The sequence below is a fragment of the Patella vulgata genome, chromosome 1 (genome assembly GCF_932274485.2).
Source record: "Patella vulgata chromosome 1, xgPatVulg1.2, whole genome shotgun sequence".
NCBI lineage: Eukaryota > Metazoa > Mollusca > Gastropoda > Patellidae > Patella > Patella vulgata.
In genome coordinates this window covers 10,180,296-10,196,659 of record NC_065879.2, presented here as the reverse complement: position 1 = coordinate 10,196,659, position 16,364 = coordinate 10,180,296, and the positions used below count along the sequence as shown (strand labels likewise).

Genomic DNA, 16,364 nt, shown 5'->3' with positions numbered 1-16,364 from the left:
CCATTTTTGGGTATGGATGTTTGAAATAAATCATGCTTGTATCCCAACAGAATACTCTATACAGAGCCTGTAATATTCTACGTTCGGCACCGTTATATAAGACTATAAAGAAAGATTTTCAAGGCATATCCATTACAAATGAATTTGATATATGTATATGTTTGACAATTCTGTTATGTGACCAAATGAAATATTAGCTAATTCTCACCTTAACAACAAAATCGATTAATCCATTAATATTCATGGCGTATTCCATCATATCAAACAAATACGCTACATGATCTACTAGGGGCAGATAACTAGAGTTACCATCAATAAAACTTCTCATTTGTTCCATTACAGCATTTACACACTGATTCGTCACTGCATGTTCATCAAAAAATGACAGACGCTGAAATTTGAGGAAAATGGCTTCCAAATTTGGGAGAGACGGAGCGGACATTCCTGCTACAGCTGCTTCCCCTTCCTTTTCTTTCTTCTTTTTGACTTTCCCCAAATCTCCGCTACTGATATCAATGGAGTTTCTCTTTCCATACAAACGCAGAACTTCTTTAGAAATTTTCTTGAGGAAATGTCTTGCTTCGTCTCTGGCTTTTCCGACTCCATACAGCATCATCATTCTTTGATTACTTTCATGTATAGAATATTCATCTTGTGGTATAGCAAAATGTGTGACATACTGCATATGTCTAGAAGGACCTTTAGGCTGTGAGGGAGCTTGTTGTGATTCACCAACGCTAGGTATATTCTGGTCACCTTTCTCAGATTTGACTGACTTCACTGAGGCTAGAAAATATGAAAGTAGAAACATCTCATTACATATCTTTATTGTGTTAGTGTGACAAAAAGATGCTGTCAGGAATCAAACCCACTATCCAATGCATGGAATCCATCCACTTATTGTCATAGTGGCATATTAAATATCGTTGTGGTCTGAAACCTTATGTTTATGTAGATGTTATAAGTTGTCTCCCTTATGTTGTAGATCTTCTGCCTTTTTGAATAATAAAGACAGAGATTGGAATTCTAAGATGGAGAATGGCTGTTTTTCACTTGGGAAAAGCTAATTATTGGCCGACTGGGAAGGTTTGGGAATTTCCGATGATTTCCAATGATTGCCGAATCCAATTTATCTTTTACCCCTCTTAAAAGGGTTAGGGTTAGTATTCCCCAAAATACTCATTTATATAAAGTTGCCATTGTGGACTCAACTTCGGTCCAATTTACTGTCAGAAATTTCCAAACCTCCCCACCCGGCGTACAATTAGCATCTCCCTTTTTACTTTCATCCACAAGTTTAGCTTAACACCCCAGAATCCGAATATATAATGGGGTACCAAAGAAATTGCCCAAAACCAAGTGCAAATTCACAACTTTGAAAACATATTTATCACATTAATTGACTGTCAGATGTGTCTCAAATTATGCACAGAATCTGAGTTTAAAATCCCAGACTTTGTCAAATTTCATCAACTTAAAAATCATATTTTTAGTGATTGTCAATTATGATCAAAAAGTGAATGAAAATCTGTAGTTACCTGGTGGTTCTGGACTAGATTTTGATTCATCTTTAACAGAACTAAAGAGACTACCAAGGTCACTCTCCATGGCATCCATAGTGAGTATATTTATATCAACTTTAATATCATCTTGTGGCTGCAAAAATAAAAAAAATTATTCAATTTAGTCACACATCACCCCACTTTTGAATTAATGGTAAGAAGTTCACAACTTTTCCCCATGAGAGAAAGAGAGAGAGAGAGAGAGAGAGAGAGAGAGAGATTAACTTGACACAAACTAGGTCATTTTGGGACTAATATATGGTTCAACTTTATTTCAATAATTCGCTTGCGTGTAGGGGTCTTTAACAGTGGGAGAAAACCGGGGAATCAGATCCACGCCAGATGACTCAATGACAAACCTTACAATACAGCACGCCGACGCTAACCATTTGGCCTTCCAACCCCCCCTTCCCATGACAGACAAGTGAAACCCCTAACTACGACAGACTGGTGATACTGACTTAGTCACATGTTTGGTTGCCAGATAACTGAACATACAACCACCAGCAAGTCATGAGCAAAATACATAATTGTTTTTTAAAAGAGAGAGAGAGAGAGAAATGGGGTTTAACGTCCACTCGACACAAACTAGGTCATTTCGGGACTAACACATGGTTCAATTTTATTTCAATAATTCGCTTGCGTGTAGGGGTCTTTAGCAGTGGGAGGAAACCGGAGGACCCGGAGAAAACCCACGATGTTGGACAGGCGACCCTACTCCTTGTCACGTACAACCAGGGAATCGAAACCCCCCCAGTTGACTCAATGACAGACCGTATGATACAGCGCAGCACGCACGTGCTAACCATTCGTCCATCCAACCCCCCTTGTTTTTTATAAAGTTTAGATCATAATTAAAGACTTAAAAATTAGGGTATCCTCAAGATTTCATAACACAGGGGAATAACGTGGAAAAGTTAATATTGAAAATTGTTAAATATGAATAGGATTCTTCATTTCAATAAGATAGACAACAGATATGTCAATTTCAAAACTATATACAGAATTTTGCATCTGAATAACAGATTGTTGGCCGAACAGACAAGGGAGATAACAAATGTCGGCGCACGAAAACCATTTTATAAATATTACCTCATGTTTTATACTGAAACTTTCATTAAGACTTTTAACACTACTAACATCCATCATGCTATCACAGAAAGGTACAATAGGTGCCGTCGATCTCATTAATTCTCCACGAGATATCAACGTACACATGTACGCATCATGGGAAAATACTTCATGACGAGTCAGTTCACAGAACAAGTGGATGAGATTCTTAAATGCCAGTTTATTTTCTTCTGACGGATTATCTTCTGCAGAAAAACAAAATACGAAAGAACATTAATTTACAGTAGTTAGAGAGTGATTGTTACAAAAATAAATCGAAAAGATTCGGGACTAACATATGGTTTAATTTTATTTAATTAATTCGCTTGCACGTAGGGGTCTTTAGCAGATGGAGGAAACCAGAGGAGCCAGAAAAACCCCACCAGGTTCGAGAGGCGACCCTACTCCTTGCCACGTACAATCGGGGAATCAAAACCACGCCAGTTGACTCAATAAAAGACCTTATGATTGAACACGCACGCGCTAACCATACGGCCATCCAACAACAACAACCCCCCCCCGCCCCACTGTTCAAAAATTAATCATTATACATCAATAATCAATTGAGATGTTTATTTTTTAACAGTGATTGAGAAATTAAATGCTTGTAAATCGGACACTCATTATCACAATTGAATGGTCAGCTTTAAACTGGACACAAGTACACATTTTTATGAATTTTTAAACAAAGATTTCTTAATTAAATGAATGTGAAAGAAATTAGTGCTAAATACACAAGATTAAATAATACCCGGGTTACAGTGTAATGCATCTTTAATAAGAGGTTATGTCAAACATGCTTCTATTAAAACTACCTAAAACAGGAGCAGACGTATCAAGGAAATCCATGAGCAAATGTTGAAAGATGGGAATACTAGGAGGTACCATGGCATCTGATCCAATAGAATCTTTATCATCCATCATATCACTATCACCATATTTCTACAAAATAAAAACAGATCATAATATCATCATATTTCTACAAAACAAAAACAAATCCCACATCACTATCGCTAAATTTCTATAAAATAAAAACTGATCATATTATCATCATATTTCTACACAATAACCAGTGGCTGCCAGGCAGGATACGCCCACATTTTCAAGAGATGGATAGAGAACAAGCCAAAAAGAAAGTGATTTTTCCTGGCCATAATTCAGGAAATTACAATTCAATATGCGCAAATATCAAAAGCAACCGAGATCTTTGGGTTATAAACTTACATTTCAAGTTTCAACAAAATCGGATAAAAATTGTGACCTCTATAGGGTCCACAACCTTGATATACCATATTTTTACGCTATTTGAGAACGAACGGCGGCCATTTTGTCTGTCAGTTTTGGGCTGATTTTCACGAAATTCAAACTCAGCCGTCCTTAGGGTGTAACGGTGATATAATAATACGTTTTTTTAAATCGGATAAACAATATGACTTTTATAGGGTCCACAAGTTAAAAACGCGATTTTTCGTACAATCAGGGGCCATAATTCAGGAAGTTACGGTCCGATATGCACGAATATCGAAAGGAACCGAGATCTTTGGGTTATAAATTTACATTTAAAGTTTCAACAAGATCGGATAAAATTTGTGACATCTATAGGGTCCACAAGCTAAAAACGTGATTTTTCGTACAATCAGTGGCCATAATCCATGAATTTTCAATCCGATACATGCCAATATCGAAAGCAGCCAAGATCTTTTGGGGATAAACCTCAATTTCAAGTTTCGTCAAAATCGGATAAGAATTGTGACCTGTAGAGAGTCCACAAACAATTGTGGACGGACGGACGGATGTCCGGATGGACAGGGGCGACAGCATAATACGTCCACATGACAATGTGGGCGTATAAAAACAGTTTATAATATCACATTTCTACAAAACAAAAACAAATCCCATATCATTAAATTTCTATAAAAAAATTAAAAAAAACAGGTCATCATATCACTATCTATCATATTTCTACCAAAAAAAAACCAACCAGTTTTAGATAATATTGATGATGTTCTGTTATAAAACTACCCACCTCACTACGTATTTCTGTTTGTCTTCTGTCTAGTAATTTAGCTACAACTATAGCCCTATGATCACCACATCGTCTAGTACTAACAGCTAAATCTAATAATAGGCGAATTATAGCATCATCATTTGGCATCGACTGGAAATATAAATAATTTAAAAATTCATTTCTCTATATAGATAGAAACCTTGTGTATATTTTTAGATGCTGTTTTTGTTGGGAGTAATCTGAATTTGGGTCTGAATCTATGAAATGTATAATATTTTCAATTAATTGTTAACTTATTAAGAGATCCGGAGCAGAACAGTAGGACATCAAACCCCATTTCATTTTAACATAACAAGTGAAATAGTGCCAGAATATAACTCTGAGTCTGCTTTCATTCTGGCTTTGCATGTTTTAGGCTTCTTTGCTCATTTTCTTCCTTTTCTAAAAGTTAAGTATTTTTAGTTTTCTGTGAGTAAGTATTTGGGGGGAAATTTATTGCATTGATTGTTCTTGTTTATCACATGATCTTTATTTATTAAAGATACATTATGGAAGATTAGATAAAGAGCTGGCAGTTCTCACTATAATAGTTAAAAACTAGATAATGTAAAGGACATTTGCTGAAAATTTCAGTCAAATTGATCGACTCTGAAACAAGATTTTAGCGATGGAATTTTCGGCCTAGGCTCGATCATCATTACTAAAGTCGGTACAATATAAAATATAGTCTCGATTATCCATTTCATGATAAAATCATAAATGGAAGTCGAACAGTAAACTGGAACCTAATCCAATAAACATCGCAGGCTAGCGATGCCATTGAGAGTTGATGGGACGAAAAACCGAGGTCTCGTGTAAAAGATCCCCTGGCAGTTGGAATTCGATATAAGAGTAGGCCGTAGCGCCACTGTCCAGGCAAAATTTCTCTCATAGCACACTGTATGGCCATCTTCATTAGCCTAGTCAGGAGCAGAACAGTAGAACATTAAAAACATTTCATTTCATTTACAATATACAATTTGCAACAGCTTTCACTCACCTCATTATCCTGAGACTGGTTAACAGAGAATATTTTATTGTAAAGCGTATCCATATTATTGACCACGTCCACCACATCAAATTTATGACGGTCAAATATATCTAATACTGTTAATATCTTAGATATTGTAGCTCCTGTAAAATATAATAATAATAATAATAATAATCGTTTTCTATAGCGCTGAACAGTCAGTCAGTCTGACTGCTCTGTGGCGCTGCGTATGCAATTGCTCTCTCACCAAATTTTGACTTCTGGACTGGACATATGAGATGAATGTAAGGAACGAGAAGGTACATATTGTTTAATCAAATCAGAAAAATAGGATGGTGCCAAATATACAACATATCTATCTATTACAACTTCCGTTCACTGTCAGAGCCACGGTAAAGAAATCAAAATCAAACGAGGTTTTCTTGTTTTTTGAGTGTTTGCTTACTTATACATTATGCAAGAGGTAAATCTGCCTATTGTTGGTCTTTCTTTAGCCCTGAAATGTTATCTAAATTATTAATTAGACATTAATTAACTTATCCAGACCATAATCAACTCTCAATGTCATCACTAGCCTGCAATATTTACTGGATTAGGATCTGATTTGCTGCTCAACTTTCATTCATGATTTATTCATGAAATGGATAATCGCGACTATGTTTTTTATTGTACCGACTCTAGTAATGATGATCGAGGCTAGGCCTAAGATTTAATCGTTAGATTCTCGGTTCAGAGTCGATCAATTTGACTGAAATTTTCAGCATATTCCCCTTTACATTATCTAGATTTTATCTATCATAGTGAGAACTGCCTGCTCTTTATCTAATCTCCCATAATGTATCTTTAACCTAAACAGTATCAGTATATTAAGTGTTGAAGCTAACTTACCCTTGCCTGTAGCAGATTGTTGACATTTATCAGACGACCATCTTGTTTCAGCCATTCTACCACGCTGTTTAACTTGCTGCTCACACAGTCGAATTTGAGCTCGGAACTACAATCATTAAAAACACAATAATTATAGATATAATTTTTTGTTTAAAGATTCGTAAAAATCATTTCAACTCACCCAAATCATCTAATTTGTACTTGTGTCCAGTTTAAAGCAAACCATTCAATTTTGATAGTGAGTGTCCAATTTACAAGCTAAATTAGTGCTAAATACACAAGATTAAATGATACCCAGATTACAGTGAATAATAATTCAAATACCTGTGGATTTTGAGGGCCTGGTAACATTGGAAGACTGGAAGGTGCACATGGTAGGAGGTCTAAAGGTGAACCGCATATATAATTAGTCATTTTACCATCACCCAATGTATTCCATACTAACGATGTAGGACAGCGTAAAGTAATGGACTGTAATATAGCACTAAGGTTTAATATAATAGTTCTATGTTGAGGACAGCTACTGTACTCAGCAAACATGGCCGCTATAGGATTGGTGTAGGCTTGATTATTAGAGGTTGTTGTTATATTTCTGAAATTAAACCAATGAATCAAAATTAAAATTTAAAATAAGATGATTGCAGTTTTTAAGGAAGACATGAATCATTATACTGAACTAACGATAGGTTGACAGTCATCAGAGTAGTCCCCTAAAAAGCCCAATATCATTAGCAAGACAACAAGTTTCTGAACAAGTAGCCCGAACTGGGCTAATGAAGAAGGGCATACGCCATACTGTGTGCTATGAGGGAAATTTTGCCTGGACAGCGGCACTACGGCCTACTCTTATATCGAATTCCAACTGCCAAGGGATCTTTTACGTGCACACCAATGTGTACACGGGACCTCGGTTTTTGGGACTAACATATGGGTAAATTTGATTTCAATAATTTGCTCATGTGTAGTGGTCTTTAGCAGTGGGAGGAAATCGGAGGAGCCAGAGAAAACCCACGAGGTTGGACAGGCAACCCAACTCCTTGTCACGAACAAGCGAGGAATCAAAACCATGCTACTTGACTCAATGACAGATCTTATGATTTCATGCGCACTCGTTAAACCGCTAGATCACCCAGCCTCCCTCCACAAAGCCAGCAAGGACCGTAATTATAATGGGATATATATAGTAGCTTGGTTGACAATTGTGTGCAGATTAGCTTACCCATTTGAATTAGTAGTTAACATAGGTGATTGAGTTCGTGGTGACGTTGTTCCTGTTTCGCTACATAAAAAAGATATCTTCTTGGCACAAACAAAGGCCAGTTTTCTTGATAACAGAGCTGAGTTGGTCATTTCATCCATGTACTGAAATGAACAGATTTTTGTCATATTAATTTCAACCAAACATTTTCAACATATCTTTATAGTATTTATTATTAATCTAATTGTATTTTCTTCTAATAATAGCTTTGTTAAAATTCTACCTTTTTCAAATATTTATAATTTCAGTTTGAGATAGAAGTTTTGGCTATATTTCGTCGAAATTTTAAATTGACGGAGAGAGAGAGAGAGAAATGGGGTTTAACATCCACTTGACACAAACTAGGTCATTTCGGGACTAACATATGGTTTAATTTTATTTACATAATTCGCTTGCGCGTAGGGGTCTTTAGCAGTTGGAGGAAACCGGAGGACCCGGAGAAAACCCACAATGTTGGACAGGCGACCCTACTCCTTGCCACATACAACCGGGGATTCGAAACCTCGCCAGTCGACTCAATGACAGACTTTATGATACAGCGCGCGCACGCTAACCATTCAACCATCCAACCCCCCTCTTAAATTGACGGTACATGCAGGGTACATGAGTATAATAGAGAGAGAGAGAGAAATAGGGTGGAACGCCTGCTTGACACAAACTAGGTCATTTTCGGACGAACATATGATTCAATTTCATTTCATAATTTGCTTGGCCGTAATCATTGTCACGTTCAAACAGGGAATTGAAACCATGCCACTTGACTCGATGACAAACTTGCATGTGTTAAACCACTAGATCATCTACCCCCCTTGAGTAATAGAATGACTCCCATATATTCTATGGTAGAAGGACAACTGTCGAGGAGGAAAACTGCCTGTGAGGACAATTGCCAGCAGTGCATTGCTGGCTATATTAGTGTCTTTTTGTTATTTTGTTAATCATTAAAATATAATACCTGTAAAACTTGAGCTATGATCAGTTTTAAAACCGTGTCATCAGGTTGTTTCATTTTCTCAAATAAATCTACCAACCATGATAAATATTCATGTCTATCTAATAATCCCTCCTAAAATACACATACAATAGTGATTACAACCTAGTTGTCAGGATGGAACAAAAAACGAGGTATATATTGCCATGTACACACAGTAAGAAATTGAACATTGGGTAGAATTTTACCCAGGAGCATTGCATGCATGACCATAGTAATTACAATATCGGTTTAAGGTGGTTTCAAAGTGATCTAAGTAATGACAATTGACGATATATCAAATCTCATTCCATTTCAATCTGGTTAAAACACAGATCCTATTTCGTTTCGTTTTTATAGTTCAAAATTTCGTTTTACCTGTCTTTACTACACGTGGATCTGGAAGAGTTGTTATTTAACTCGTGTTCTAAATGGCGTCAGGGATAAGCCAATGAAACGGTCTGTTACGGCGAGCTTTAGACATGTTTTTCACGGAACTGTGGGTAATCCACTAGTAACATCAATGCTGATTGGTTAATCAAATGTCTGACGTCATAGGGTCATAAGTCGGTCTTTTGACCTCTGACGCGACCTATCGCTACAACTGGTCAGATCTTCATGTAGTGTAGGCCACGAAAGTATAAAAAAAACGAAACGAAATATAGATCTGTATTGTAATCAGATTGATTCCATTTCATTAGCAGCCATTAGAATCGTTTTTTACTTACGTTATACATATGTCTAGCTAATCTACAACAGTAATGCCATTGTTTTAAAGCTGCGTCCATGTCTGCTTGTAAGGGCGTCTGCTGGGTTGTGAGGAAACTAGTCTGTGTACCGGAACCACCATGGTAAAATTCCTGTACTTTCTGTAACTGGTCTTTTAGATATTTAGTTATGGCTGATGCCCATTCTGTAAACAAGATTAAAACATTATAAAGAAATAGACAAAAAATGAAATGAAATGGGGTTTAACGTCCTAATGTTCTGCTCCGACTGGGCTAATGAAGACGGGTATACGCCATACAGTGTGCTATGAGGGAAATTTTGTCCAGGCAGCAGCACTATGGCCTACTCTTATTTCGAATTCTAACTGCCAAGGGATCTTTTACGTGCACGTCAATGTATACATGTAACCTCGGTTTTTTCGTCCCATCCAAACTACTAGACAGCTGTTCTTGTCAGGCCCTCAGTCCTGCACCACTGACATGGGGAAATCACGCCGGAAAATCCTGATTAACTTTCACGGCCAATGTGAGATGGACAAACTCTATACACGGAAATAGATCAATATTTCAATATTATATAGAGTGGTCAAGTTTTAGTTCTGTCACAGAGGCAAGTGCTATGGTTCCATTCCCAGGCTACTATGAGACAAGGAGTAAAGCTTTCTCCAGATTATCTGGTTTTACCTCCCCAATAAATCGACATATGCCCACGATTAAAGTTAGTCACAAAATGATGGTTTAATTTTTATTTCAATGGTTTAATTCGCTTGCATGTAGGGGTCTTTAGGAGTGGGAGAAACCGGAGGACCTGGATAAAACCCAGGAGGTTGGACAGGCGACCACATCAAAAAGTACAATGTGATTTGTCAATATATGAATGAATCAAATGGGGTTTACCATCCTACTTTTCTACATCAACCAAACTAATGGAGACAGGTATACTAAACTTTAAAAAAAAAACGTCGGTACGATTTCAAAATAGAGAGGCACTTTAATCAATCAGAACCTTTCCTGGGTTCAATTCGGTTTTTGGGAAGGAGCATTATTGGTCAGGTAAAGTTGGAGATGTGGTCACAAATATACAATAAAAACACTTGGCAAGTCTTATGCTATGCATCTATTCAGAGTAACATACCAACCTGACATTTCTTTTGCTGCTTAGTATATATAAACTATTGCTAGGTTCCCACTATCACGATTCGTGCTACGAATGAAATTGTCGTTTTAATTGTGAAGTAATCTTTGTGATCCTATCAGGTCTTATCATATATTAAGGTCATTCGTAGCAATCGTGTTCATCTTATCGAAACATATTTGCATGTAGCAGATTGTGGACTCAATAGAGACAATCCTTTCATAAGGCATCACACAACAGTGGGAACCTAGCACCAGAAATTACCTGAAGATTGATCAATAGTTTGTCTCTTTCTGTTTCTATTTTCTTGTGTAGCTGTATTATAGGCTGCCATCATCTTTACAAACCATGCAGCTCGTACCATGGGTATACTATATTCACATAATGTAGAAAATGTGTCTTCTTTTCTATTGAACATCGGTACCTGAAATATTCAAATTTTATAATCTTCTGATTTTGCATTTTCAATATTAAAGATGGGTTCCCAGAAAAGTATTTATCGGGTGATTATTTCCAATAAAAGTATGGCACTTTTGGTATATATGGAAAGTAGAGATATCCAATCTTACTAGAAAAATACTGGATTCCCCGAAAAACACTCATGGAGCATATACAGGACAAAAATGTAAGGGTTCCCCTAATCAACAGCCTGACGAATTTCTGCACACGTGATGTCAAAGGTCACATGCGAACATTGAGTGCTTGATATACAAGTTGATAAACTTTATGAAGAGTTAGACGTACAACACTTTCTGAGATAAAAATTACGGAAAAAGACGCGGATAGTGGATAATCCGATAATTTAATTAGGATTGGATATTTGTAATAAATAGTAAGCGATTAAAGACAACATCGTCTTATGTATGCAATGAATTCTCCTCTGACTTCCAAGAGAGGTAAGTCACGTGACGTAAACAAACCTGGTTTGATCGAATTTTTATAGCAGGACATTCCTTCGCAATTACAACGTTTGAGAAGGATTTGAAGGAAAATTATGATAAATTAATTACTTTGAATATGTTTTTAGTCCATATATACCATTAAATTACCCAGTTTGCGCGGGAATGTATCTTTAAATATTGTGTTACCCTGATAAAAATATATTAAAATCTCTGAGTGTGATTTGAGTGATATATACCACTATTTTTTAATGTGTTCCATTATAACTGGATATAAAATGAATTCATTGATTTTTGGCCTCAAGATAGTTATTTCATTTTTTTTTGATTGAACACTAAATAAAGAATCTCTCACAAGTCTTTTTTGATATGAAAAAATATCAACACAAGTCAATAAAGTAAAAAAAAAACCGAGACTTTGCAAAGTTTGATATTTTTTTATATCAAAAAATACAAGTAGGAGATTTTATTTATCACCCAACCCTTTTTTACGCGCACAAAATAAGTAAATATAATTCTTAGCTATAGATTTAATTTTACTGAACCTGATTACATTACGACGTAGTGATACATCATTTTTTAACAGCAATTCGCCCGTTGCAAATTCCTATATATTGACCCGTTGTTTTCGTTAAGGTTATGGGGAGTATTGTAATTGTTTTTGGTAATTGAGAACTTTTCTCCAACAATATTACTGGATCCAAAAAGTAGTTCCTTTTAATAAAAAAGTAGTTCCTTTTTAATTGACCAATCAAATTCATGTAAAGCAATATCTACTGTAGAAAGTGTTATTGTGTCATAAATGAATATATAGAGGATATTTGTCGTTTTAGAGTCAATAACATATTTTATTTCATCAAGAAGCAAGAAAACTTATATTTTCACGAATGCGTAGCATGAGTGAAAATATAAACGTTTTCTTGCTTAGAGATCAAATAAAATATGTTATTCACGACAAAACGACAAATGTTCTATTTATTTTATGATTTTACAATCATTTTAGGTAGAAACAACTTCTAGCCAGTGGAATAACACTTTTATTTCACTGATAAACGCGGTATTCCACTACTGATCATAAAATAAATTCAAATACTTACTCTTTTAAACATCTGTGAAAGAGGTTTATTGCCTGCTAAATCTTTAAACCATGCTTCCATAACTGTTGGTTTACTTCTTCCCTAAAATATCAAACAAAACAAATATTAATGGTTGTCTCAAGCCGACGTATTTTCTGGCCATACATTGTCACATTACAGTAAATGTAACTGTACTAGGAAATGTAACAGCAAAACTGATCATGGCAAGTGAAAACAAAACAAATCTGGACTGACGGCCAAAATTTTATGCACACACCCATTCCGACCTGTAGGACTGGCCATAATATTTTTTGTAGATAATTGTAGTTAACATAAAACATAATGTCCCATCATTTTTTTAAGTACTTATTAATATCAAACTTAGCATTAACAAGCAACAAATATACTTCCACCAACAGCTATTCAAGCGTGACTGTTAAAAGTTTTCATGTGAGAGGTAATAACTACACATCTGATGTGGAACTATAAATTTAGATAGGATTCCTTGTTACGAATATATATAATACTTACTGGCCAGAATATTTCTTTATTCGGCAAACTCTGTCTTTTCTTGGAGTCTTGTAATGTGTTGAACTCCATTTTCTTTGTAAGCACAGAGCTGAAGTAAGTTCCAAACTGAAAAACAAACAAATGTAGAGATATTTTGCCTTATTTTGCAAAAAAACTCTGCTGTGCCTGATAATGACAGCCTGATGTCAAGATACAATATCTACCATATATGTAATAAATCAGAATAAGACTCTTGTTGTAACTTTTAAAATGTGAATGTAAACACAATGATATAGTAGGGGTCATTAGCAGTCAGGGGAAACCAAGGATCTGGTGAGAACCTACCAGGTTGGGTAGGCAACCCTACTCCCTGTTACATACAAACTCAACGACTGACCGTATGGTCTAAAGCACACACGTTAGACCACTCGACCACCTAAACCCTTTTTAATAACAGAAGTCAATTTTTAGACTAACCTTATCAATATTGATATCAGCATTTTTTTCTGATCCATGCTAAAACATAAAGAGCAAGAATATGGTAAATTACATAGATATAATAATATTCAGATCAACAATTAGATGTTATTCGTTTTGTTTTAATTCATAATCTCTATTTTGTATTTTACCAGAAAAGTTTTATCAGTGTGTAATGTTCTTAGTCATTCAAATCATGCTAACACATTGTCTACTGATATTATAACCTCTCCAAAATCATGACTCATGGCTGAACGCATACAACCTTAACTCATAAGAACTATATCCCTTACTTATTTTAACAAAATTACTGTTCATTCGTCAGTTTATCATCCAAGAGAAAAACCTGGTAGCAACATGAAATCAGTAGATATTAATGGTAAATTTAGATGCCACACCCTCTGTTAGTATTGAATGATTTGAATAATGATTTACTGATAGATGTACATCTAATTGTCTATGGTTTGAAAGTCTAAATTTGCTATTAATAATCTGAAATATTGTGCAGTGTGCCTTTAATATACATGTAACTTGCTATGAATATGATGATGGCGAATGCATAAATGCAGTAATGAGCTTATACATATTCAAAGAGATTATAGGTGATCTAAGACAAACTAATGCTGGGTATTGCCACAAGATCAGTATAATTTACCAACAGGATAAATGAATAGTTGATATTTTTAGTCCTTCTAGTCGAAGAAATAAAACTGTCTTATATCATGGTATTGATGTCAGACCAAAATAAGGACCAAAACAATTTAAGAGTGTTTGTGTACCTATGGATAATGTGTGACATGGATAATTAAGAGTGACAGGTTACTTACATGTACTGAAGCGGCAAAAAAAACATTTTAAAAAATGGAGATACATTGATTCAGCATCTCGTTTTACTCAATAGTATAATGTCCTCTTAATCAAACTTACCTCATCAGAAAATGTTTGAACATTGCTGAATCCATGTTTAACATTGCTGAGGTTGAGTTCATCCTGAAATAAAAATAAAAAATAAAATGAAAATGACAGAAAAAAACTTCAAATAGGCAAGGCTATTTTTTCTAACAATTAAACTTTTCCTGGTATCTACAGTAAGTATATTTGTAGTTTGAATATAATAATTTATGGTATTCCCCTTGAATCACAATCAATCAAACAATCAAGAACATGAAGTCTCCCCCATATCTGATGATATCGCAGACATGTTGTCATATTTCATTATGCTTAGTGCATGTGCAGGGGTCTTTCATGATGGAGGAAACCGGAGTACCCAAGTAAACGCACAAGGTTGAGAAGGTGCCCCTATCTACAAGCCACATACGCTCACACCAGGGATCAAAACCACAACCAGAAGCCAGAGGTGACCGGCCAGCTAGACCTCAAAGTGCAACACTCTAGACCACTAGGTCATGCCAACCCCCTCACCATGTCACCAAAGACATATTAATACGCCTTCAAAGATGCTAAGATTATGGCAAGTAGTTCAGATACTGACTTGGTTACTGACATGGTATTATCTTACCTAGGCCACATACAATGTATGACAATTCCATTACAATATTTTTCATCACCCATTTATTTGCAGGATTTAATTTCAATATTCATATGTGAATATGCTTATGGAACAACATTTATTACTGGGCATTTTTTGAGGCAGCCAAAATATCCCTTTTTTGTAGACATTATTCATTAAATATGGACTGTGGTTGAGGGGACATGATTAGGGAGTTCTAGGTCAGTATTCTCTAGGCTAATGAAAGAAGTTCAGGAAGCCCTTGTATATTTTGATAGGATGGAATAGTGACAGATCACAGATGTGCAAGTATTCCTATTCTCTAGTTTCAACCCTCTACCCACCACGCCAGACGCAGACCATATCCTACCACCAGTAAATTGATAACCCAACTTGTTGATTCATATATAGGCAGGGTAGTGATACATTTAGTACTAATAGCCTATTTAAACTAAATTAAACTAGTTCTACATTTACTAGCACCATACATGTAGATAGTACCGTATTAATCTGCGCTGGCATTTAAAATTTCAGTAGTTACGTGAATCGGGTTAAAGATAGTGACATATATGTACTAGACAAACGTGCAATCTCGAAAAGCCAAATCAATAATACAAGTATTCAAAATTTCATGTAATTACATACATGCATCAATGCCCTGATGATACAGATTTATGTTGGGATGCATTTATAAAATTAATCTTTTGTCGGAATCAGAAAAAAAAACCCCCGACAAACAGAATGTGGTGAAAGCGATTTTTAAAAACATTTTCCAAAAGAATGTTAAAATATTATGATTTGTACACAATCTACAAGTAATGTTTTATACCTCACGCTGTTTAGGTTCCTGTGGATAAACATCTGGCGGCCCAAGACTAGATTTTTTCAGCGGTCTATATTCTTGACTTGGGTACGCCGCCATTTTGGCTTGTTTTCACTGGAGGTGAAGGTCGTTTATGGAAGATAACTCTTCCTGATATTCCGGAGACAGACCAAAAAAAGAAATTCGGTCATTGACATTAAGTACTTTCTTGCCTCATTGCCCGGTTCCAATTTCCCCTCAAATTATCGTTTTACTGTACACCCTCACCACAGATGGATTAGCATTTTGAACATTTTGCTAAAGAAACGGGGATAAGTTGGTAATTTGTGGTGGGGTGGTCTTATAGGAAGCAGTAACTAGCTGGTTCATATTTGAATTAA

At 35.7% G+C, this 16,364-nt stretch overlaps 1 protein-coding gene across 1 annotated transcript in view; it reads right to left on the bottom strand.

Moving 5' to 3' along the window:
- The window catches only part of LOC126814493 (mediator of RNA polymerase II transcription subunit 12-like protein), a 44,260-nt gene extending 28,172 nt beyond the window's left edge, over positions 1 to 16,088 (bottom strand). Inside the window, exons 1-17 of the mRNA XM_050539670.2 lie at positions 15,991 to 16,088; positions 14,579 to 14,641; positions 13,652 to 13,690; positions 13,196 to 13,300; positions 12,686 to 12,766; positions 10,954 to 11,113; positions 9,555 to 9,739; positions 8,812 to 8,922; positions 7,818 to 7,960; positions 6,923 to 7,190; positions 6,599 to 6,704; positions 5,720 to 5,853; positions 4,699 to 4,830; positions 3,488 to 3,614; positions 2,655 to 2,878; positions 1,539 to 1,656; positions 209 to 786 (exon numbers count right to left, since the gene is read on the bottom strand). Of these exons, the coding sequence (XP_050395627.1) occupies positions 209 to 786; positions 1,539 to 1,656; positions 2,655 to 2,878; positions 3,488 to 3,614; positions 4,699 to 4,830; positions 5,720 to 5,853; positions 6,599 to 6,704; positions 6,923 to 7,190; positions 7,818 to 7,960; positions 8,812 to 8,922; positions 9,555 to 9,739; positions 10,954 to 11,113; positions 12,686 to 12,766; positions 13,196 to 13,300; positions 13,652 to 13,690; positions 14,579 to 14,641; positions 15,991 to 16,083 (2,667 nt within the window). The 5' untranslated portion in view covers positions 16,084 to 16,088. The remainder of the gene's footprint in view (positions 1 to 208; positions 787 to 1,538; positions 1,657 to 2,654; positions 2,879 to 3,487; positions 3,615 to 4,698; positions 4,831 to 5,719; positions 5,854 to 6,598; positions 6,705 to 6,922; positions 7,191 to 7,817; positions 7,961 to 8,811; positions 8,923 to 9,554; positions 9,740 to 10,953; positions 11,114 to 12,685; positions 12,767 to 13,195; positions 13,301 to 13,651; positions 13,691 to 14,578; positions 14,642 to 15,990) is intronic.
- Between the last annotated feature and the right edge of the window lie 276 nt (positions 16,089 to 16,364).